This window comes from Cynocephalus volans, chromosome 3 (genome assembly GCF_027409185.1).
Source record: "Cynocephalus volans isolate mCynVol1 chromosome 3, mCynVol1.pri, whole genome shotgun sequence".
Classification (NCBI taxonomy): Eukaryota; Metazoa; Chordata; class Mammalia; order Dermoptera; family Cynocephalidae; genus Cynocephalus; species Cynocephalus volans.
In genome coordinates, this window is record NC_084462.1 from 22,620,897 (window position 1) to 22,645,164 (window position 24,268).

The following is a 24,268-nucleotide window of genomic DNA, read 5'->3' on the forward strand; positions in this document are numbered from 1 at the left end:
ATGCATTTCTTTTTTCATAAACTCTTGATTATTAGAAAAATTTTAAGCTACTTATGGCTTAGAAAAAAGCTGAAGTAAATGAATCAACATTCTGGGAAGTCTGCAGGAAATTAATTTTAAATGGTTTTGATACTTAAAGAGAAAAGAATTCAACACATTACTTTTGTCTTTGTTTCTCTGCATTGGGATTATTGGGCTGCTTGTGGTGCATTCTTGATTTGATTTAATAGATGAGGTAGTTTTTTCAGTGGGGGGAAAACAGAGGAGAAATGCCTTTGTTCTTAATGTTGCTAAGGGCAGGTGGTGTAATTGGTAAAAACCCATGTTAAATAGTGTTTAAGTACAGAAAATGTGAGATTGTTGTCACTTTAGAGGATAATGTTAGAAGCAGATATATTTATACGTTTGCCTTCTTGAATTTCTTCATCACTGAATTATTGAGAGATAAGAGGGGCCATGAATGTGAATGTGCTTTGAAAAAGTAAGATGTCAAAAAACAAGCCAAAGTGTTATATAAATGCAAGATAGCTCTGTTATTACTATTATTGCACGTAGATCATTTGGACAGATACCATTATGGCACTAAAATGTGTATAATTTTTATTACTTCCCAAAGGTGCTCCAGGAGGATTGTTTTATTGATCTTGTTACAGTGAGTCCTATAAAATTCCTTTAACAGAGATAACCTTTCATCTTTTTAATCACAGAGATTATGTTTGAAAATGTAATTTTTTTTTTTTTTTTTGTCATTTACATTTTTAAATGCTTGGTAAGAGACTGATACAATGCGATGAGTTACATGCTTTCTTCAGAGGGCAGGGGGCAAACAAAGGGCCTCTCAGGGACAGAAGTGGGGCACGTGGTCCCTACCTGGGTCTGCGCCCTGTGCTCAGGAGCTGCAGTTAGTCCAGGCTTGTCCTCTTGCCAACAGAACTAATACTGAGATGTAGAAAATCCTGGGGGACTATTTATAGTAGATGATAAAGTGTGACTTTTAAATGACAGGTAGTAAAATTCATGAATGTTCCCTCATATTCTTATAAACCTGAACAGGTTAGATTAACTTCCCAAGATAACAGTATAAATTGGAAACAATTCGAAATTATACCAATATTTGTCATATTTGAGATTAGTGTATGTTTAATGCTTTGAAAATAAGCCAGCTAACCTTATGGCAGAGGGGTGATTGTTCATCTGGTCTGTCATATAACAGTGTTGATCAGTTTCTTTTTCTTGGAACTACTCATGACCTTAATGCAAGGAGCCTGGGGTGTGCTTTCATAGTTAGAGAGATTTCCACTCACTGGAATTAAGAAAAGGCAATCTAAATGCATGACTTATCTAAAGAAAATAAATTTCTGTTTATAGCCTGATTTCTGTTTATCGCTTTGCATAATTGGCTACAAAAAAATTAAAAAGTGAACTTTTTCCTTTTTGACTCTCTATAATGAGGGGGAAAATGCCCATCACTTCTTCTATGATATTCTTTCACTACCAGGTAGAAGTCAGTTGTCCAAAAGAGATGGCTTGGAAGGTCAACATGTACCGAGGATACCTGGCCATCTGCCATCCCGAGGAACAGCAGCTCAGCTTTATCGAACGTCTGGTGGAAATGGCCAGCAGCCTGGCCATCCGTGAGTGGCGGCGGCTGCCCCATGTGGTGTCCCATGTGCACACACCTCTTCTGCAGGTGGGTACAGCACCCTCACTGGAGCACTGTCTTGTATCCTGTCACAGCAGACTGAGCTGGACAGCAGAGAGGAACCTCCTTCCCCTTGTCTTGTCCTTTCCCACTTAAACTTGTCCTCAGAGAAAGGAAGACAGAGTTAAAACATCAAGAAAAAAAAGTTGCTTCTCATTTTGGAGCTTCTGGGGGACTTAAGGTCTCTAGACTGAAGATATTCTCACAAGTGAGCTGCCGATTTTGATTTTTGCTTTAGGAATTTTCTTCTGTGCCCACTATACCACCATCAGTGTGATGACACTGTTCAGTCTACAAGGGTCCCACCTTTGAAACTCTTTAAGAGTGCTGGTTAAATAGTCTATGCTTTGACTTCCTTCATATGTCATCATCTCTACTTCTAACAATTTGTTCCAGCCACACCAGCCACCATTCAGCGGCTGAAATCTAAAGGCATCCTCTCCCCACAGCCTCTTGCACATGCTGCTGCTCTTCACAGAACACACTTATCATTTCTCCCTGCCCCTGTGCACACACATGCACACACATGACCAGGGCTGTGCCAGCTTTTGTCTCTGTTTTACCTCTGGTGCCTGGCACAGGGCAGCTGCCAATGTTACCAAGTAAATGAAACTGTACACTGATGTTACAACAGTAATTCAGAATGGTTATACTTTTGTTTCTCTTGAAAGAGTAGTTTTGTGGCTCTTGGGTTAGCTCAGTTGGTTAGAGTGTGGTGTTGATAACACCGAAGTCAAGGGTTCAGACCCCCACACTGAACAGCTGCCAAAAAAACCAAAAAACGCAGAAAAGGAAGAGCAGTTTTGAACTTAAACCAGTATTTTGATTTTTATCATAGTGTAGTTGCTCATTAACATACTTAGATTTTCTACAAAATCTTTATAGTGGACCACAAGTTCATTGAAGCAATTAGTAGCTTATTTTGTTTACATGTTTCTGCTTTGGGTATGTGTTAGTTTTTGTTTTTTTCAAAGGTGCATGCTAAAGTAATATTTATTTTTATTAACAGTGGACTTTTCCCCCTAAAAGAACGAAGACGGGTTGCCTGTTCTCATAGCTATTTGGAAAAAGTTATTGTTGCATGAAAACAGGGGAAAAGATTGCATGTATAAGCTAATAGGTCTGTCAGTGCAAGAAAGTATTAATTGTGAGTAGCACAATTAATTGTGAATAAATAACTAAGTAGAAATTATTGTGCAGTTATACATTTAAAGCAGAGTAAAAAATGCAGCATTTCACACATAATCCTGACTCAAGTATTTTGGAGGTAAAATTAAAGGCAATTTTTTATTTCTCTTTTGCTGCTTTGCTCATGATTGATACTTGAAAAATATTTGTAGATTAATTTGGTTATGGACAAATCTGACTGCATTTAAAGAGATAATTTTTACCTTCCATAGCACTATCAACCAACATAACTGAGAAAACTTACACTCGTAGAAAACAAGGATGATGTCCCTAAGAATGCCTTTAGGAAATCATTTAATAGCACTTCATTTTGATCATTTTGGTAACTACTCCTTTTTTTAATTGGCAAAAATAATTGTATATGCAGGTTGAGTATCTGTTATCTGAAATGCTTGGGACCAGAAGTGTTTCAGATTTCAAATTTTTTCAGATTCTGGAATATTTTCATTATATTTGCCAGCTGAATACTGAAAATCCAAAATCTGAAATGCTCCATTGAGCATTTCTTTTGAGCATCATGTTGGTGCTCAAAAATTTTTGGGTTTTGGAGCATTTTGGATTTTAGATTCTCAGGTTTTGATGCTCAACCTGTATTATGTATTTATGGAGTACATTATGATGTTTTGATATATGTCTACGTTGTGGAATGATTAAATGAAGCTAATTACTAAATTCATCACCTCATATACTTATCATTTTTTTGTGGTAAAAACGTTGTAAATCTAGTCTTTTAGCAATTTTGAAATATACAATGTGTTATTCTGTACTATAGTCACTGTTCTGTGCAGTAGATCACTAAAACTATTCCTTCTGTCTAACTGAAATTTTCTGCCCTTTGATCAACGCCTCCCCTTTCCCGTCCGTTCTCCTCCCCCGTCTCTGGTAAACACCATTCTACTCTCTGCTTCTGGGAGTTTGACTTCTTCCCACATATAAGTGAGATTGTGTGCTACTTGTCCTTCTGTGTCTACCTTATTTCACTTAGCTTAACATCTTCCATGTTCATCCATGTTGCAAAGGACAAGATTTTCTTCCTTTTTATGGCTGAGTAATATTCCATTGTGTATAAGTACCACATTTTCTTTATCCATTTATCCAGTGGTGGATGCATAAGTTCCTTCCATATCTGAGCTATTGTGAGTAATGCTACAGTTAACATGGGAGTGCAGGTGTCTTTTCCACTGATTTCATTTCCTTTGGATATAGGAGTATACCCAGAAATGGCATTGTTAGATCCTATGGTAATTCTATTTTTAGTTTTCTGGGGAACCTGCATACTAAAACAGAAATGGCTATATTAATTTGCATTCCCACCAGTAGAGCACAAGGATTCCCTTTTCTCCACATCCTTGCCAACAGTTGTTACCTTTCAACTTTTTTATAATAGCCATTCTAACAGGTGTTATGTAATATCTCATTGTGGTTTTAATTTGTATTTCTCTGATGATAGTGATGAACATTTTTTCATATGTTGGATGTTTGTGTGTCTTCTTTTGAGAAATGCCTGTTTAGGTCCTTTGGTAAGTACTCTTGTGTTTATATAGAACTTGACACAAGGAAGGTAGAGAGAATGAGTTAGAAAAGTACTTATTTTAAAGAAAATTAAACCAAATAATTATCTTTTGTCTAAACTTAGAAATATTAAAACAATACCTAATTTTTTCAAGTCCTTACAGTATTTTATTGTCTTAAAATACATATTTTGAACTGTGGCTTGTGAGCCCCCAACTGCCACAACCCAGAAAAAAAAAGTCTTGGTACTTTTATGCAATGACATTCTCATCTTACTGATTCATGGACCTAAAGTTTTGATAGAGATTTTCATGGGCATACTGAAAACATCAGTACTGGATTCCTGGATCAACCACTGATACAAGAAAAAGCAGAGTCTGAATCCTGTTGCAGAGAGCAACTTTCAGGCAGAAAGAGTGTACAGACACCTGAAATTCTCTTTTTTCATAAGAGCAACAAGAATACTGAGAAATTTTTGGAATTATGGAAATTAACCAAAGACTTGTAACAATCCAAGGAGCATTTATTAAAGGAAAACATGTATATTTCAAAAAGATCAATAAGCTTTGCATTATTTTAATTGTCCTATTCCTATTCTTCCTCTCCCCAGCTCTGCAGTAGCTGTGAAAACCAGCAGCCTAGCAGCCACCACCAGAGAGCAAAACAGTTTTAGAGACCTCCAAAGCACCCCATTCCCAGAGAATTGGCTGTATTTGACCAGTATGGCAGCTCCCTAGAAAAGCTCTATTTACAGGGTTTGTCTCTATTTGACCTGACTCAGAGCTCACTCTAAAGAAAGCTATGTCTGAGGGCATTTGTCAAAAACAATCAACAGTAATTGTATGACATTACAGCTGCCTGGTGCAGTAATACCAGCTGAGGCACAAAAGAGACTGACCAAGGGAAGACTGGACAATAAGATGTCCATGGGGGGTTTTGAAAAGTTCTAACATATTCCTGGGAATCTTGAAGGCCATGCACATCCTGTGTACATGCTCAGGAAAGACCTAAGGAGATCCTAAGTGTTCACCTCTGGTTCACCTTCCGGTGCACACACAGGAAGTGAAGGCTGAGGCAGAGTTGAAAACCGCCTGGCTGAGTGTTGGGGACATGCCCCAGCAGGCACACAGCGCCCTCAGCAACGACTGCGAGACTCACTGACTGGTTCAGGTCTTTAAAGCTATTTCTGTGTAGTCATTAGCCAACCACTGAGCTAGCTGAGCAGAGTCTTCTGTGGTTGTGTTCTATACATAGTACAGACTTTACAGAATCAGTCCAGGAAGGTCATTAAACGAATAGCAACAACAACCACAGAAAAACAACAAACCTTGGAGGGGGACGGGATCTAATTTTCAGAGTTACCACATTATAGTATTCAAAATGTCCAGTTTTCAACAAAATAATTGTGAGACATGACAAATAGGAAAATACGGCCTATATTCAGGAAGGAAAAGCAGTCAATAGAAACTGTCCTTGAGGAAGCTCAGATGTTGGACTTAATAGACACTTTAAATTAACTAATGTAAATATGTTCAAGGAACTAAAGGAAACCATACACAAAGAATTAAAGGAAAGTGTGGGAATGATGTCTTACCAAATAGAGAATATCTATAAAAAAAATAGAAATTAGTGTTTTAGAAGGAACCAAATAAACATTTTAAAACTTAAAAGTTTCATAACTGAAATGATGGCAAACCACCAAATGAATAAATAAAAACTGAAATGAAAAATTCACTAGAGGAGCTCAAAAGCAGATTTGAGCCGGTAGAAAAGTCAGCATACTTGAAAACAGGTCAGTTGACGCTATCCAGTCTGAGGAACAGAAAGAAAAAAGTGAAGAAAAGTGAACTCATCAGGGAAATAAAAATCAAAGCCACAGTGAGATACCACTCCACATCCTCTAGGATGGCTGGAATCATAAAGACAGCAGTCACGTGTTGGTGAGGATGTGGAAAAGTGGAACTTTTATACTTTGCTGGTGGGATTATATTGCAGCCTCTTTGCAAACAGTCTGACAGTTCCTCAAAATGTGAAACAGTTACTGTATGACCCTGCAGTTCCACTCCTAGGTATATATCTAAGAGAAGTGAAAACATATAGCCACACAAAAACTTGTACAGGAATGTTCATAGCAGTAGTATTCAAAATAGCCAAAATGTGGCAACAGCCAAAGTGTCCATCAGCTGATGAACAGATAAACAAAACGTACATCTGTATAATGGAGTATTATTCAGCCATAAAAAAGGAATGAGGTACTGATACCTGTTACAGCGTGGATGAACCTTGAAGACATTTTGCTAAGTGAAGAAGCCAAACACGAATGGCCACATATTATATGATTCTATTTTTATAAAATGTCCAGAATAGGGAAATCCATAGAGACAAAGTAGGTGAGTGGATATCAGGGACTGGGGGAGGGAGAATGGAGAATGGCTGCTGATAGGGGTAGGGCTTCTTTTGGACATGATGTAAATGTTCTGTAATTCTGAGAATATACAAAGACTACTGAATTGTATACTTTATAGGCTGAATTTAATGGCATTTTAATTATATCTCAGTATAGCTGTTGTAAAACAAATATCCCTTTGTTCTATTTTCAGTAAGCTTTTTGGGGGGAGTAGGGGGAGCAAGATTAGACAAAGGTTTCAGAAATCTGAATACAATGAACTAAACTTGAAATATAGATGGGAAGCATAAATTCTTCTAGGGAGTTTTAAAAATTAAGATCAAACAACAAGATACAGAGCACTGAAATAGGTGCTAGATTTGGAAGATTCAAAAAAAATTTTTTTTTAAATAGATTCTGCCTCAAAGGAGCATCCAACCTGAGGGAGAGGAGGACGTATCCATAAAAGGCAAAATTTAAAATAGGAGGGAGACTAAAATTCAGTGCTACACCAGGAAGACAGAAAATAAATATAAAAAGGGTTTAGAGAAGGGGGAAATCTCTTGGGCCATAGGAAGCCAGGGAAAAGGGAGATGGAATTTGATGGATAGAATCTGGTAGACTTAGGGTTGTGGCCAGGGTATTCCAGGTAAGAAGACAGCATCAGAAGCTTGGAGCCAGCAGCACGTCTGGGGTTTCAAGATAGTAGACTAAATAAAGTCGTAAGGGATGTGATTCTGTCAGCCCACAGAGACCAGGAGAACCATGTTTTGGTTTTGATCTTGATGTGGCTGATGAAATGGTTGATAGTGCTTGATATGGCTGTAGGATTTAAAATACACATTGGGGAAAGGAAAGCTTGCAGGCAGGGAGGCAAGGCTATTTGGATCTTAGACATTGGTAGTCAAAGAGCCAAACGTAGTTGGTGGCAAAGGGCATGGAAAGGAGGGAGGATAGTTTTGGAGACTACCCAGCAGCATCTGTATCTTGGTTCTCGCAATCCACAGGCTGGAATTTTAAAATTGGAGGAGTCATGGGGAGAGTAGTGTTTGGGGTGAAGAATAAACTAAATGTGGCATCTAAGGTATCTATAAATTAGAGTGTTCCCTTCAGTAATTGCATCTTAAGATCTTTACAATAATCAGATTCCTGATTGACTCGGTAGTTTGTTTTTCTCATGTGACCTTTAATATAATGCTTACTGTGCAATCTCTTATGCTGGTCCCGTCAGGCAGCCCAGCAAATCATTGAACTTCAGGAAGCTGCACAAATCAATGCAGGTTTACAGCCGACCAACCTGGGGAGGAACAACAGCCTCCACGACATGAAGACGGTGGTGAAGACCTGGAGGAACAGGCTGCCCATCGTGTCTGATGACTTGTCCCACTGGAGCAGCATCTTCATGTGGAGGCAGCATCATTACCAGGGTAAACCGACCTGGTCCGGCATGCATTCATCATGTAATTTTCCAGACGCCCCACTGTTCTGGTTTCATGTCTTTGTTTTATTTTTGTTTTTTTCCCAGATTTTTTATTTTGGGGTGGGTATGACAGGTAGTACTAGTGATGGCAAGGGCAAAGATGAAGGTAGTGAAAGATGGAGAGTTTTTTTTTTCCCCTACCTGTTACATTTCTCTAGTTAGAGCAGAATTGTTGCTGGACACTGCCAGTGGGGTGAGGGCTGTGAGCTGTGGCACTCTTTGTTCTGAAGTGCCGCACCCCAGGAAGACCTGCTCTGGGGTGGCTCTATGTAGCCTTTTCTGGTTTTTCTGGTCCCCATGCTCATCCCCTAACCCTGCCAGACATGTGTGTTTAGGACACCTTTTGTGGTTTCCTAAGTCAGCCAAGATAACAGTGCTCAACTCAATAGTTAGTGCCTTTTATAATTTACTTGTGACATAAAATACAAGGAAAAGTAACGAGAGTTTATTACAGAACTTCTCTTTTTCATAAGACGTGTGTTTGTTTTTCATTTTTTATTTAAACCTTACTGTGGAGCATTTTGAAAAATGTTTGACGTGAACTGATAATTCATTTCTTTGCCCTCCAGCTATTGTAACTGCATATGAAAATAGTTCTCAGCATGATCCAAGTTCAAATAATGCCATGCTTGGGGTTCACGCATCAGCCTCAGCAATCATCCAATACGGAAAAATTGCCCGAAAACAAGGACTAGTCAATGTGGCTCTGGATATATTAAGTCGTATTCATACTATTCCAACTGTTCCTATTGTGGATTGCTTCCAAAAGATTCGGCAGCAAGTTAAATGCTACCTCCAACTGGCAGGAGTCATGGGCAAAAACGAGTGCATGCAGGTAGGGTGCCGAGGGGACACTGTCTCTACCCCTACACAGAGAGGTCAGTAAAGAATGAGAGTGTCTGCATGGAAACTCCTGATTCAGATAATAAGCAAGGAGGATTAGAAGTTTCTACAAACACAGCCTTAGTAGTGGGAGACAGTCTTTCCAAAATGAGAAAGGGAAGAGAAACTACTTGAGTATTTGAATTACATTTTATGGTCTCTTTTCTATCATGTACTTTGTTAATGTGTTTGGGGGAAAAACACTACAGAATTATGAGGGTGTAAGGTAGATATTGGCTATGTTCAGAGGAATATTAATAAAAACAATGAAACTGATTAGATGTATAAAGCTTTGGAGAAAATAATACCCTTAAGTGTCTAGGAATAAGTGTGGCATTTAATGATTCATTTTAAATACTACTTGTCGATCAACAAATATTCTTGGTAGGTAAGTCCATTGTCAATTTAAAGTACACTTGTCAATGACCTGTAGGACTTATTGCCTAGATAAATATTTTTATGAGGTTTTTATATTATCATCTGGAAATTTCAAGAACTTACTTTCTGCTCATTTTTTTCCCCCAACAGGGCCTTGAAGTTATTGAATCTACAAACTTAAAATACTTCACAAAAGAGATGACAGCTGAATTTTATGCACTAAAAGGAATGTTCTTGGCGCAGATCAACAAGTATGTATGTTATATTGAAAGAGGATAATAAAAAAAAACTCATCAGATTATTTTAAATAGTTATTTATAACTTGAAGCCTATATGAAGCTCATGCTAGGAATTGGTGTGGCTTAGCGACAGTCGTTAGGTATGGTTTTTTTAGGTATTGTACCTGCAAAGATAATAACTTGCAACGAACTGATAAGCCAGTTTGATGTGTAGTACTTAAAACACTTTTTAAAAATGAGTTGCTTGATCACAGAACTGCTGATAACATGGATTTATTCTCCTATTTTCTCAGCCTACTATTTTGGAGCAGAGTTGATTCCTTTTATGGAGATGATTCTTGTTTTAGCAGAGCAGGGGTCAGTAGACTTTGGCCTGTGGGCCAAATCCAGCCAGCATCCTACTTTTCTAAATGAAGTTTTATTGGGACATATCCATACTTGTTGACATTGTCTATGGGTGCTGTCATCCTGCAACTGCAGAGTTGAGTAGTTGTGATAGAATTTGCATGGTCTGCAAAATTTGAACTATTCACTCTCCCCCTTATAGAAAAAGTTTGCCAAACCCTGTTTTAGGGAAATAAGCATCAAGCTGTAGTTCTGGCCGAGTGGTTAAGGAGATGGACTAGAGAAGTAACCATCAGGTGAGATTTTGTAAATAGTATGCAAAGAAAGTGTACTTACAAGGTGCTGCCTGTTGCCATGTGTAGACTCTAAAGCCCACTTTTCACATTTTCAGTATATAGAGGTTATTGTATTTGTAAATAATTGTAGTTTATTTTTAAATAAGGGAGGAATTTTGTCAAGATAGAGGGTTTTTTTTTTTTGGTAATGTTTTAAATTCACATGACATCAAATACACCATTTGAAAGTGTACAATTCATTGGGTCTAGTATATTAACAATGCTGTACAATCATCACTCTAGCTAATTCTAGAACATTTCCATTATCTCAAAAAGAAACCCCATATCTGTTAGCAGTCACTGCCTTTTCTCCCCTCTCCTTTTCCCCTGATAACCACTGATCTACTTTCTGTCTCTATAGATTTGCCTGATTTGAGCATTTTATATAAATAGAATCATATAACATGTGGTGTTTTGTGACTGGCTTCTTTCATTTAACAGAATGTTTTCAAGATTCATTCATAATGTATCATGTATTAGTACCCCATTCTTTTTCATGGTTCAATAATATCACATTGTCTATGCATACATTTTGTTCATTCATTCAACAGTTAATGGACATTTGGATTGTTTCCACATTTTAGCTATTATGAGTAATGCTGCTAGAACATTGATATGCATGGCTTTATGTGAGTGCATGTTTTCACTTCTCTTGGCTATATACCTACGGGTGGGATTGCTCAGTCACATATGGTACTTCTCTATTTTATCTGTTTATTTTTTGAGAAACTGCCACACAATTTTCCACAGTGGCCATACCATTTTACGTTCCCACCAGCAATGTTTAATCTTTCCAGTTTCTCCACATCCTCACCAGCCGTTGTTATTTTCTTATTATTTATCTGATTGTAGCCATCTTAGTGAGTGTAAAGTTATATCTCATTGTGGGTTTTAATTCACGTTTCCCTAATGACTAATGACATTGAGCATGTTTTTCATTATTGAGTTGTAATTCTTTATATGTCTGGATACAAATCTCTTTGAGATATATGATTTATAAGTATTTTCTCACCTTCGTTGGGTTGTTTTTCACTTTCTTGATAGTGTTCTTTAATACCAAAAGTTTTTAATTTTGATGAAGTCCAATTTATATATTTTTTTTCTTTTTTTGCTTGTATTTTTGTTGTTATCTAAAATACCATGGTCTAATCCAAAGTCACAAGCATTTACTCATATGTTTTCTTCTAAAAGTTTTGCTTTCACATTTAGGTCTTTGATCCATTTTGAGTAATTTTTGCATACGGTGTGAGGTAAGAGTACAAATTCATTATTTTGTTTGTTGAAAAGTCTATTCTATCTCCATTGAATAGCATTGTCACTCTTGTCAAAATTCAGTTGACCATACATGTATGGGTTTATTTCTGGACTCTCACTTCTATTCTATTGAGCTGTTATTTGGGGTCCCTTATATTTCCATAGGAATTTTAGGTTGTTTTAGTTTACCTATTTTTGCAAAAAAAGCAGTTGGAATTGTGATAGAGATTGCATTGAATCTGTAGATCAATTTTGGGAGTACATTGTCATTGTAACAATATTAGATCTAACAACCATGAGCACAGGATGTTTTTCCATTAATTTAGGTCTTCTTTAGTTTCATTCAACAATGTTTTATAGTTTTCGGTGTTCCATTGTACTTCTTATATTAAATTTATTCCTAAATGTTTTTATTCCTTTTGATGCTACTGTAAATGGAGTTTTCTTAATTTCATTTTCATATTGTTCATTGCTAACATATAGAAATACAACTGATTTTGTATATTGATCTCATGTTTTTTAGCCTTGCTGAATTTTTTTATTTGCTCTAATAGCTGTTTTTGTGGATTCTTTAGGGTTTTCTATATATAAGTTCATGTCATCTGTGATTAGAAATAGTTTTACATCCTCCTTTCCAATTAGCATGCCTTTTATTTCTTTTCCTTGACGAATTGCAAAGGCTTTCAGTCTTTCATCATTGAATATGAAGTTAGCTGTGAGTGTTTTGTTTCTTCTTGTTTTGGTGGCTGGCCATTATGGGGATCTGAACTCTTGACCTTGGTGTTCTAACACCACACTCTAACCAACTGAGCTAACTGGCCAGCCAGCTGTGGGTGTTTTATAGATGCCCTTTATCAGGTTGAGGAAGTTCCTTTCTGTTCCAGGTTTACTAAGGGGTTTTTATCATGAAAGTGTATATTGGATTTTGTCAAATGGCTTATTCTATGTCAACTGAGGTGATCATTTTTTTCCCTTCATTCTGTTAACATGGTGTATCACATTGGTTTTTTTAGTTGAACCACACTTGTATTGCTGGGATAAATCCCACTTGGTCATGGTGTATAATTTTAATATGCTGCTGAAATTGGTTGGTTTGCTAGTTTTTGTTGAGGATCTTTGCATCTATATTCATAAAGGATATGGGTCTGTAATTTTCTTTATATGTCTTGTACATTGCTGGTGTGACAGTAAAATGGTGTAAATGCTGTGGAAAATAGTTTGACAGCTCCACAAAAAGTGAACATAGAATTAGCATATGATCCAGCAATTCTACTTCTTTGGTATATAGCTAAAAGAATTGAAACAAGCAGATGCTTATTTAGGAATGTCTGTGGCAGCACTATAATCAACAGCTAAAATGTGGAAACAATACAAATGAATGGATAAACAAAATGTGGTATATATTCACAATGGAATATTATTCAGTTAAAGAGAATGAAGTACTGATGCATGCTACAACATGAATGAACCTCAGAAACACTACCCTAAGTGAAAGAAGCCAGACTCAGATGATCACATCATGTGTGATTCAATTTATATGAAATATGCAGAATAGGTAAATCCATAGACACAGAAAACAGATTGGTGGTTACCTGGGGCTGGAGGTTGTGGGGAGCTGGGAATGACTGCTCAGGGGGTGGTTACTCGACATTATGAATGCACTAAATGCCACTAGAGTGTTCACTTTAAAATGGTTCATTTTGGGGCCGACCCCGTGGCTCACTCGGGAGAGTGCGGCGCTGGGAGCGCGGCGGCACTCCCACCGCGGGTTCGGATCCTATATAGGGATGGCCGGTGCGCTCACTGGCTGAGTGCGGTGCAGGTGACACCAAGCCAAGGGTTGCAATCCCCTTACCGGTCACAAAAATGACAAAAAAAAAAAGGTTCATTTTATGTTAAGTGATGTTCACCTCAATTAAAAGAAAAAAAGTATGTTTTGATTTTGTCATAGGTCTGAGGAAGCAAACAAAGCTTTTTCCGCAGCTGTGCAGATGCATGATGTGCTCGTGAAAGCCTGGGCCATGTGGGGCGACTACCTGGAGAACATCTTCGTGAAGGAGCGGCAGCTGCATCTTGGCGTGTCTGCCATTACCTGTTACCTGCATGCATGTCGGCATCAGAATGAGAGCAAATCAAGGAAGTACTTAGCCAAGGTGAGACCAGAGGAATCGGCTTTGACCAAAGACCGTCTGGTAGCCTTCAAGTTTGGCTCACAATTTAGCTACAATTTACTGACCCATGCTGGGTACATGCCTTCACTCTTAGTTTCCATTGCTCTTCAAGGTATCTTTCACAGCTCCATTTTAAAGCTGAGAAAACTGAGGCCTGGACACACTTGGAGTCTCATGACTTCTAAGTGGCATAGCCTAGCCTAGAGTATGGGTCTTAGGATCCAAGTCTAGTGCTCTCTGGGATCGCACACTGGACAAACATTTCTGTAGACTGAGAAGGACATTTGGAATTAGATCTTACCTCCTCTACACCTGTTAGATTTTAGTTACTCACCTGTAGGGCTGCTGTCAACACAGTCACAGAGCAGGTGTGCTGTGGTAGTTGCTGATGGTCTCTTTCCATACGGTGTTCCCAGCATAGCCCTGAGCACAGGGTGGCTGTTTGACATGTGCTTGCCAAACACAGGATCACTCGAGATTGAGATTCCTTCTTCATAGTTCTTCCTTTCTTTCCTCCCAAGAAATAGGTAAATAAAACCTAGAATTAATTCTTGCAGAAAACTTAAGAATGTATCATTGTCTTTTCTGTTTTGTACATTAAAGGTTTGGATTTTTTAGAATTCCTTGATTTAACACCAGAATTCGGAATGTACATCAGCACATGGTAGTTAAAGCTGACTACAGACACACAAACCAACTATATAGAAACACTAGTTAAGTATCTGACTCTGAAGTTGCTTACTTCTAGATCTAGTTTTTTCAGACATCCGTGGACACCAGGCTGCCAGCATATGGCCTACCTAGTTACTAGGGTGATGATGACCTGAGATTTTTAACAGAAATCTGTTTTGTTTGGGTGAGATCATGTGTGTGAATTAGGTTATCAGACCTGAGCCATCTGCTTGTCACTTCCTTGCTGTCACTAGTCACTGCTAGCCAGCAGATTGGATCAGTTAACAATTGTCACTAAAGCTAAATCAAGAGAAAAACCATGTTCAAATTTTAGGTTTTATTTATACTGTAAGATTTATATGTTAAGTTCAGCAATAATGTTGGCCCTCTTGTAGGTATTTTTCTACATGGCCAGTAAAGCTACTTAATATGGTATTTTAATGTTGGGGGGAAAAGCCACTAGATTAAGGCCTCAGAATTGTCATTCAGTTCTCTAATTCTTCCTTCTGTCTTAGGTGCTGTGGCTTTTGAGTTTTGATGATGACAAAAATACTTTGGCGGATGCTGTCGACAAGTACTGCATTGGCGTGCCGCCCATCCAGTGGCTGGCCTGGATTCCACAGCTTCTTACCTGCCTAGTTGGCTCAGAGGGAAAGCTGCTGTTGAACCTTATTAGCCAGGTGGGAATGATAAGGTGTCTTTGTTTGCCAAAAAAAAATTGTCTTCATTTTGCATTTTTTTTTTTCCCCAGAAAACAAATTTGAATGCTCAAAGTATTGAAAATAAGTCAAAGAGATGGGAGGGTTTAAACATTGAGGTATTACTTAATGTAAAGCATAATAAAAAGTTATTAAAGAATATATCAGGGTGAAATGAAATATCTAATAAAGCATTGCAGTGTTAAAATTGTAATGTCTTACTTGAATATCTTTCCACATACAATTCAAGTAAAATAAACTAAAATGTAAGATTGCTAGTGGGCACTATGAGAATTACAGTGAAGTGTGTATGTCATTGGAATTTCACATCTAATTTCCTATCATGTGCTAAGAGCTCTTTAGAACTTCCCTGAATACTAAAGTTTACACGTGATTGTGGTTGTCACCCTTCATACATGTCAGCTGGATGTGTAGGAGACTGACAGTTCTCGCAGGAACTGGGGGTGGGGGTAGGGCTGGGGAATTGGACAAGCCAGTGTACTATAGAAAGGCTTTTGTAGCCATCATTTGAGAATGATTCCAGAATATCCCTCTCCTGAAGAAGACTGAGGGCTAGAGGAGGAACCAAAGCAGTAGAAATTTAGATATAGTTTGGTCTGGAATACAATACTTCGTGTTTCCTTCTATAAAATGACAAAGTGTTTCATAACTTCATGAATGAACAGTGCAGCAGCCACGCATTTAGGAATACGCTGCCCTGTTCTCTTCACCCATTTAATTTACTCTTTACATGTGGGGCGGCATCCATGTTGTGCCCAGAAGTGATTTTCTTTTTCTCCTTGAGAGGATGTAGCTATATTCCTGGGTGGTGCTGGTATTTTGCTTAGTTTATCTGTCAGGATGTAGATTCTACCTTTTGGATATTGTCATCGAGAAGCATCTCTTAATGTGTGTTAGCCACTCTGTGGCCTGTGGCAGAGTTTGGTATAACTCTTTTCTTCATTTTATATGCACATTTTGAAGGATCTGAGTAACGTGATGGTGTCTACTCAGCCACAGAACTCCAATTTGGTAAAACTGGCATTTCTTACCTTAAATAGACATTTTTCAATCTTCTTCTTGCTGTAGTATTGCAGAACTTATTCGATAATGGGGTTGTCAGTTAGTTAGAATTAGTTTGCAGTGAATTGTGCCTAATATAAAGATTAACTGGTATTTATGGGTTTTTGTCACTTATTTGCCTAAGATTCAGGGGCGTAAACATTTACATTCCTCAGATTTACTTAATAAAATGAAAGTGAGGTTTCTCTGTCATTAACGATCTCTGAGCAGAACTGATGAAATGCATGTGTTGTGTCTTCTAAAGCTGAACTAGATGTTTTACCTGCTATTTAATCTGGCCTTGTGTTTAGATCAACGGGGCAATATTTGCTTCTTTGATCCACATGCAGACCGGAAATCCATTTACAACTTGACATCAGTTATTTTCAGTACAAATTGTCTTCATTCAGAAGTGCAGGGGGAGCAATGCTGTTCATGACTTCATGTCTCTGAGCAGGTTGGACGAGTGTATCCCCAAGCAGTCTACTTTCCCATCCGGACTCTGTACCTCACCTTGAAAATAGAACAGCGGGAGCGCTACAAGAGTGGTATGTCTTGGGGGGCCAGCTGGCGGGGCTCAAAGGGGTCATTCTATGTCTAGACTGCTGCAGACACACCCCTGCCCGTGGCTCACTTGCTGGTGCGTGCAGTGTGGGTCTCTTCTTTCATCAGTAGGGGAACATTTTGAGGCTGGAAGACAAAGTCTGATTTCTGAGTAAAGTTTGTGGTTCTCCTTTGCCATGATGTGAGAGGGAGTTCATTTACCTGAGTGATTTGATCCATAAGTAGGAAGGATAAAGGGAATTTTTAGCTATAGAAGATTATGAAGTTTCCCTTGCCTCATTAGTAATGAATGAGTAAATAATAAATGAGTAATAAATTCGTAATAAAATAAATAATTAGTAATAAATTGCTATGTGTATATCTTGTTTAGGTTGTAAAGAACATCTTCAGCTCTCAGGAGAGTCAGCATAGAAACCAGTATTACCAAATGTTTTTAAAAATGTACTCAAAATATAAAATCTATAATCTATATTGAATAGCCCTAGTATGTCAAGAAATAACTTATTTAATGGTTTCGATTATCCACAAGCATGGTACTTTGTGAAGCAAACGGTCCTTTAATTGTTTACAGTGTTTTTAATACCCGGAGTCTTCCTAAGGCAGTGACTTCATCCGCTGGACCACTGTGGCATCGAAGGTTTAGCGAGATTAGGTGGGTTAGGGGGTAGCACAGCACGTTCACCTCTAACCTCCTGGGAGTCTGCTCATGTCTTGGTCATTTGAAAATTAAGATTTTTTAGTTCTAAGACTAAGTATAGTGAGCTAAAGCCAGAAAAATGGGCATTAAGGGTTCTACGATGTGTTTTTCATAGAGAAAACGACTATATTTTTTAAAAACATCATTTTATGAATGTGGTATGGCCTTCCTGGATGAAAAACGTAGACTTGCCTGGCTCGGTTTCCTGGGGGGTGGACTCAGCCTGCTCCACCTCCCCTCAGCCCAGCCTACAGTACATGGGCCAGGCGTCCCTGGGGCAGAGGCATCTAAGTAGGGAGCCTCCCCTGGGCAGTCCTAGCCTTACATTTAAAGAAAAAGAGAAAAAGAAAAGAAAAATGTAGACTTGCTTATTAACTGCTGTTAGATTCTCTGAGCTTTAATAGCAAGGAATATATTGTGTATTACTTTGCCAAACATTTTTTTAAAATGTTCAAGCTTACAGAAAAGTTAAAAAGGTGAACATGGCGAACCCTCGTGCACCCTCACCTCAATTCCCCAGGTAGCATGTTATCATACCGGCATTCTCTTGCAACATGCACACTTTTTTTTTTTTTTTAACTGAACCATTTGAAGCCAAATTGCAGACAACTGTGTGCTCTGTGCCCAAGTCCCTCTGCACACCATCCTTGGGACCAGGGCATTCTCCCACATAGTCCCTGGGGAAGGGCCTCGTGAGGGTTCACACACTGGCAGGAACCAGTGTTCCTTTGGCCAGTGGGTCCTGTAGAGCACCGAGCTCTGGCATCGGTCAGTTTCACGCTGACATTGGCGTTGTGTGTGTTGCTCTCAGATTCTGGACAGCAGCAGCCAAGTTCAGTGGGTAACCAGTCCCATTCTGCATCAGATCCAGGGCCCATAAGAGCAACAGCACCAATGTGGCGCTGCAGCCGAATCATGCACATGCAGCGAGAGCTCCACCCAACCCTTCTGTCTTCCCTGGAAGGCATCGTCGATCAGATGGTCTGGTTCAGAGAAAATTGGCATGAAGAGGTATTTGATGTGATCTTGCAAATGCTGGCTACTTGTAGAGGGAAGATGTCATTCTGTATGCTTTTGTGGCAATATTATCTTCAGATTTAACTGCCTGGTCATTTTATATATTTGTTGTTGAATTTAAGCAGCGACTAGGCAAATAGTTAATCTTTGCATACTAGTTCAGTCTTACATATTTGAAGCAGAAGACTTTACAAGAAGAGGATGAAATTGAGAAAGCCGGTTTTTTTGCTGTTAAAAAATGCTTTATTTGTTCACTTCTGTGAGCTCAGTAACGTAAGTGCCACCAGTAGACCAGGTAGTAGTTATGGTGTGAACAGGAGGGGTGGCGTTGGTAACACACGGTTATAATTTTCAGAGATGGGAGTTAGTTCTTTAGGGATCTTTTCAGTAGCCAGGCCACCTCCTTAATGATGTTTGCTCAAGCTGATGATAAAATAATACACACTTTGCTGCCCACATACTTATCTAGTTGGACAATGGGTCCAGCTAGTTATTGCTGTTGGAGTTTTGAGTGTGTGCACACGGACATGCAGTGGTGTCAGTAAAGCTATCTGAAAATAAGGTTAATCAGTAGACAGGTATATGTACAACCCAACAAAGTGGGGCTTTCCGTTTTTGTTTTTTAAACGTTCAGGACCCTTATCCTTATGGTTAAAAATGCCAACTCACAGTGTCTGGCGCACAGGCATTCCATCCCTTTTGCACACATGGATTCTACACCTACTGTGTGCCGGGTGCTGGGCAGCTGCAGAAATAACCCTGGGGTGAGGGGGCCTGCCTGACAGACGCTTTTGGTTGGCTGTGCTTGAACGGCGAGTTCTGTTCTGCCAGTTACCTCTGGCCTCTCTTCCACTAGGTTCTCAGGCAGCTCCAGCAGGGGCTGGCGAAATGTTACTCTGTTGCATTTGAGAAAAGTGGAGCAGTGTCCGATGCCAAGATCACCCCCCACACCCTCAATTTCGTCAAGAAGCTGGTGAGCACATTTGGGGTGGGCCTGGAGAACGTGTCCAACGTCTCAACCATGTTCTCCAGTGCAGCCTCCGAGTCTCTGGCTAGGCGGGCACAGGCCACTGCCCAGGACCCCGTCTTCCAGAAGCTGAAAGGCCAGTTCACAACGGGTGAGTCTCTCTCTCCTTTTCCTGTGCCTAGGGACAGTTCTGCTTAGTTTTTTCCTTTGTATTTACCATCTGAGCTCATTGTATTCATTCATACTAGGCACACTGGTTATACTTTCTTTAAAGTATAGACTCAGAACACAAGGAAACTGTGACTGTTGCCAGCCCAAGACTACACGTTGTTCTCCTTGGTGAAGGGTCACAGTTTGGAGCAATAGCTGCTGGGCTGTGAGAAGGAGGTTAGCAGATGGATGGTTTTCAGGTCAAATTACCCTAGTGCCTTCCTTCAACTCCTTGCCTGGTTTTGATGGGAAACAGAGGTGGTGGGATTAAAGATACAGGGCTCATGGTGACAAGTACAAAATTGTAGTAGTAGATTCTGGAGGCAAAACGAGGGAGATGGTATTTTCTTTACTTGTTCTCATTCAGGTCAGTGCATTTTCCTAGGCCCATAGAAGCTCCAGTCCTGGCTCACCCTCGTACTGAGTGATCCGAGGGAAATGAGTCCAGTCTCCCTTTGCCCAGGTTTCTTTATCTGTCACATAGGGATCCTTGCCCCCAGGGCACATGCTTGCACGTACATCCTCACCCACACACACATAGGCACAACTGGGCTGTTTGGAGCTTGTGGGTTCTCACTCCTTGTCTCCCCTGTTTTGCTGACCTATCTGTACCTCTGGCAGGGAAGCCATGCTGGGCTGTCTTCCACCCACAAGTGCCTTGCCCCAGGCAAGTCACTTTAGCTGTCTGAGTGACTTATACTGGCTTCTACTTCTTGGGTGTTACACAAGTGGTTATAATGTGAAAACGAGATTTGTCTGGTACTATTTGCTAGAGTTAAAGAAACATTTCAGCTTAATTACTGCTTTTGCAAAGGTCTTTAAAACATTCTTTTTTCACTGATAGGTTAAACCACACTGTGGTCCAATCTGCAGAAGGCACTTCTGTTCTCTAGCAGTACTGCCTGTGTGGGCTACTAGCCAGATGTCCATAAACAGGTGGAAGAAAATTCAAAAACAGTACACTGCATTTATTCCAGAGAAACAAAGACTTATTTTCATTTGGGAACTTGTACACTTTATTTGTAATAGCCCAAAACTGGAAGTGTGCCAGTGTTACTTTCTTGGTTTGGGCGTTGCACTGTGGTTGTATATGACATTGACATGGAAGGAGGGGGTTTAGGTGTGCATGGGACTTTCTGTATATTTCTTGGCAGCCTGCTGTGAATCTAGTTATTTCAAGATAAAGGTTTAAAAAGTAAAAGATCTGGCATGAGCTTGGTAGCACCTTCTTGATTTAGAGTGGAGAAGGAACAGCCCCATGTGTGAAGGTGCCTGTGTCCTGGACGGGTGGACCCTGTCACAGCTCTGCTGGGGGATGCCTTACCTCATCTCGCATTGGTGCGTGGTGGGCCTCTCCGACAACCTGTGTGAAATTGTGGCCCTGTGAGGAATACAGAGGAAGGAGATGACAGAGCTCTAAATAAAAGGGAAACCAGATAAATACCATGGGGGGTGGGGGGGAACATAAGAAAATACATTGACTTTCATAGTATGGATTACATTTCTACACAGTTAATGTTCCTGCTTGGATAGTGATGACTAGGTTATCAGAATAGCCAGGTATTATGCTGAGTGCCTTACACTACCTCATTTAATTTAGTCCTTACATGATGGGTGTGTTATTCCTGGATGAGAAAAATGAAGCCCTGACAGGTTAAGTAACAAGCCTGGAGTTCTATAGCTGGTGAGTGCATGAGCCAGGATTTAACCCCATGTGTGACCTCCCCAGTGGGGCTCGAAAGCGCTGCTCCACACCGCGAGCTTCACATTCCTAAGGGGTAGCTTCTGGAGTTGGTACCTAATGACAAAATTACCTTGAAAATCTTTGAACATGCTCCCTGTGAGATACAGTATACAGGGTTTTATGTATGCTGTGTCTTTTCTTCAAAAGTCTGATGGCCTGACTTTTCTGCAGTGTTTGGGTTAACTTACTTCTCTGGGCTAAGCACCACATAATGTAGTTCTACGTATGGGGCCATTCTGTAGGAAGCATGTGGTAGAACATTGTTAGGCTTGTTTGCCGAGTAAGCGTCATGGACTATGCGCAGATTAAGTGCGCATGTGTTGCAGAGCCAGTGGTGCCCGTGTGGAAAGAGGTGAGGACAGGTGTTGCCCTTGGATAGCCATAACCCTCTGTGACCCATCCTGTATGGGCTTCTTGTGCTTGAGTCCATCAGGCCTTCTCCAGTTTCTGGTTCCCCTCTGTAATTTTCTTTACACGTAGCTCCATTCGGACTGCAGCAGCAGCTGCCCTGGAGAAGGGGAGGGAGGTTGTAGGGGTTAAGTCTTTCCTGAGGCCTGCAGGAGGCTCTGCCCAGCAAGGCTGAGAGCAGAGGGCACAGGGGTTTGGGCAGGGCCTGTGCCCATGAGGGTCTCATCTGAAGCAAATGCCGAGCAAATGAGGATGCAAAAGAATGTTTGAAAGCCACTTGGCTAAGGGATGCTGGAGAGACATGCACCTCTGCTGCGTTCTAGTGGCCAGCACATCACTGGCCTTAAGATAACCAGTTCTGGGGCAGAAAGAGGACAGTGCCACTTCGGGGCTCCACGGGGTCCCCACTGCACAACACAAATGGTGGGAATCATCCTGACCTTTGACTGCTCTGGTGCCTGGTGCTGATCTGGGAGGAAATTGAAGTTTTTTTTACAGAGGACTTTTTAATTTAATTGACCCTTTGATATTGATTCTCAATAAAATCTGAGAGATACATTAATCAGGGATTTTTTTTAATTGCTCACGTGAAAATGTTTTCTGCTTTTGTCATTTTGGTTTCTTGCCCCAATTCTTTCCAGTGGACTCTTATAATTTAGTACTTTCCTGGACATTTCTTTTTTCTCTCCCTTAGCTTCACATTGATCACTATATTGGCTTTGACACAGGGGCCTTCATTTCTTGGTATGACACTTGTGCTCAGAGGTGGTGTGGCTGGGGCTGCTACTGGACGGTGATCTTTAGGCCCTGGTGACTTGGGCCCCCAAGTTGTTGGAGCCTGTGTGCCACCCCAGCCTGTGTTGTTTCCTAAAAGGGACCAGTTGTGTTTCGGGATGGGGTTTCGTGTTGGCAGTTCATCTCTTCCTCTTGACCTTGACTTATGCTTTAAGGAGGAGGTGGGACTTAATGCTTTGCTCCACGCTGCAGGTGCAAGAGCAGTGATTTTTGTAGTGAGTTAGAAATAGCCCAAACGATTAAAAATGTTTTTAATCATGTTTCCTTTTGAAGATTTTGACTTCAGTGTTCCAGGATCCATGAAGCTTCATAATCTTATCTCTAAATTGAAAAAGTGGATCAAAATCTTGGAGGCCAAAACCAAGCAACTTCCAAAATTTTTCCTCATAGAAGAAAAGTGCCGGTTTTTGAGCAATTTCTCAGCACAAACGGCAGAAGTAGAAATTCCTGGGGAGTTTCTGATGCCAAAGCCAACACATTATTACATCAAGATTGCTCGGTAAGTAGGTGAGCCCAGCCTGGCACATGACCACAAACATGTGGCGGCCCCTCCACCCCCCAGCCACACACACACAGCCTAGTGGGATGCCTCAGGGCAGACCCCCTGCGGTGTTTCAGACCCTGATTCCCTGAACTGGGGGAACATGAGATTGTTCTAGGATCTGAGTAATCAGGCACCTTAAAGGGTCTGATCTGATAGGTTAAATGTTTTGAATGAAGTTTGGGTTTGCTTTCAAAAGAACCTCTTCTGAGTCACCATGGAACTTTACAAAACGAAATTTCCCAGCCTTTTGTAAACTCTTGAAGCACAACATTCAAAACAATCAGACAATTATAAATTTACTAGAGTGTGCTGGATCTCATTTAAAATGTGAACAGTGCTTTGAAGAGGCTTTCCTTAACAAATGGTTGTGTGTTTCCTTTTTATTTCTAAATCTGACACAGAGGTCTGCTTTTCCATCCATCCACAATTCAGTTTCCCTCTGCTCCATATCTGGCTCATGTCCTGGCCGGCCAGCCCTCCCCTGACTTCCATCAGTGGCCACTGACTGTAAATATTGTGGCACCATTTCTACGTCAACAGAGTGGAGCAGGTGTAGATAAATGAACAAATGCTGCACTGCGCAGTCTGTTTTTCCATGATAGTTCCAAATACTCCATTTTCTTCTCAAGAGAAGGACTGGAAATTGAGCCTCAGAGTTCGCGTTTCATTGTTCACTTGCTCTGGTAGGTTCATGCCCAGGGTGGAGATCGTGCAGAAGCACAACACTGCGGCCAGGAGGCTGTACATCCGCGGGCACAATGGCAAGATCTACCCGTACCTTGTCATGAACGATGCCTGTCTCACCGAGTCACGCAGGGAGGAGCGCGTGCTGCAGCTGCTTCGCCTGCTCAACCCCTGTTTGGAAAAGAGAAAGGAGACCACCAAGAGGCACTTGTTCTTCACAGGTAGGAGAGCCCCACTCCGGGGGGCACCCATGAGGCTCACATCAGCCCTGAGTATCTTCGTGTGTGCCGTCGTGTCAGCAGTGGAGAATGTTCTGCACCATGCAGCGCAGGGA

General features: G+C 40.4%; 1 protein-coding gene and 1 non-coding gene across 11 annotated transcripts in view; both read left to right on the top strand.

Moving 5' to 3' along the window:
* TRRAP (transformation/transcription domain associated protein) overlaps positions 1–24,268 on the top strand; it is a 129,942-nt gene that overhangs the window by 93,833 nt on the left and 11,841 nt on the right. For 4 of the 10 annotated variants that reach the window (XM_063088299.1, XM_063088302.1, XM_063088306.1 and 1 more), the window contains 11 exons: positions 1,499–1,690; positions 8,020–8,248; positions 8,838–9,103; positions 9,679–9,779; positions 13,653–13,854; positions 15,060–15,224; positions 16,762–16,852; positions 18,377–18,576; positions 19,439–19,700; positions 22,980–23,205; positions 23,938–24,155. In XM_063088299.1, the coding sequence (XP_062944369.1) occupies positions 1,499–1,690; positions 8,020–8,248; positions 8,838–9,103; positions 9,679–9,779; positions 13,653–13,854; positions 15,060–15,224; positions 16,762–16,852; positions 18,377–18,576; positions 19,439–19,700; positions 22,980–23,205; positions 23,938–24,155 (2,152 nt within the window). Of the gene's footprint in view, positions 1–1,498; positions 1,691–8,019; positions 8,249–8,837; positions 9,104–9,678; positions 9,780–13,652; positions 13,855–15,059; positions 15,225–16,761; positions 16,853–18,376; positions 18,577–19,438; positions 19,701–22,979; positions 23,206–23,937; positions 24,156–24,268 lie in introns of those variants that run through there. The other 6 variants (XM_063088304.1, XM_063088305.1, XM_063088303.1 and 3 more) reach the window with 4 other exon arrangements.
* On the top strand, positions 17,759–17,894 carry LOC134374448 (small Cajal body-specific RNA 21). The gene has a single exon (XR_010023293.1). It is a non-coding gene; the product is annotated as a small Cajal body-specific RNA 21 (non-coding RNA).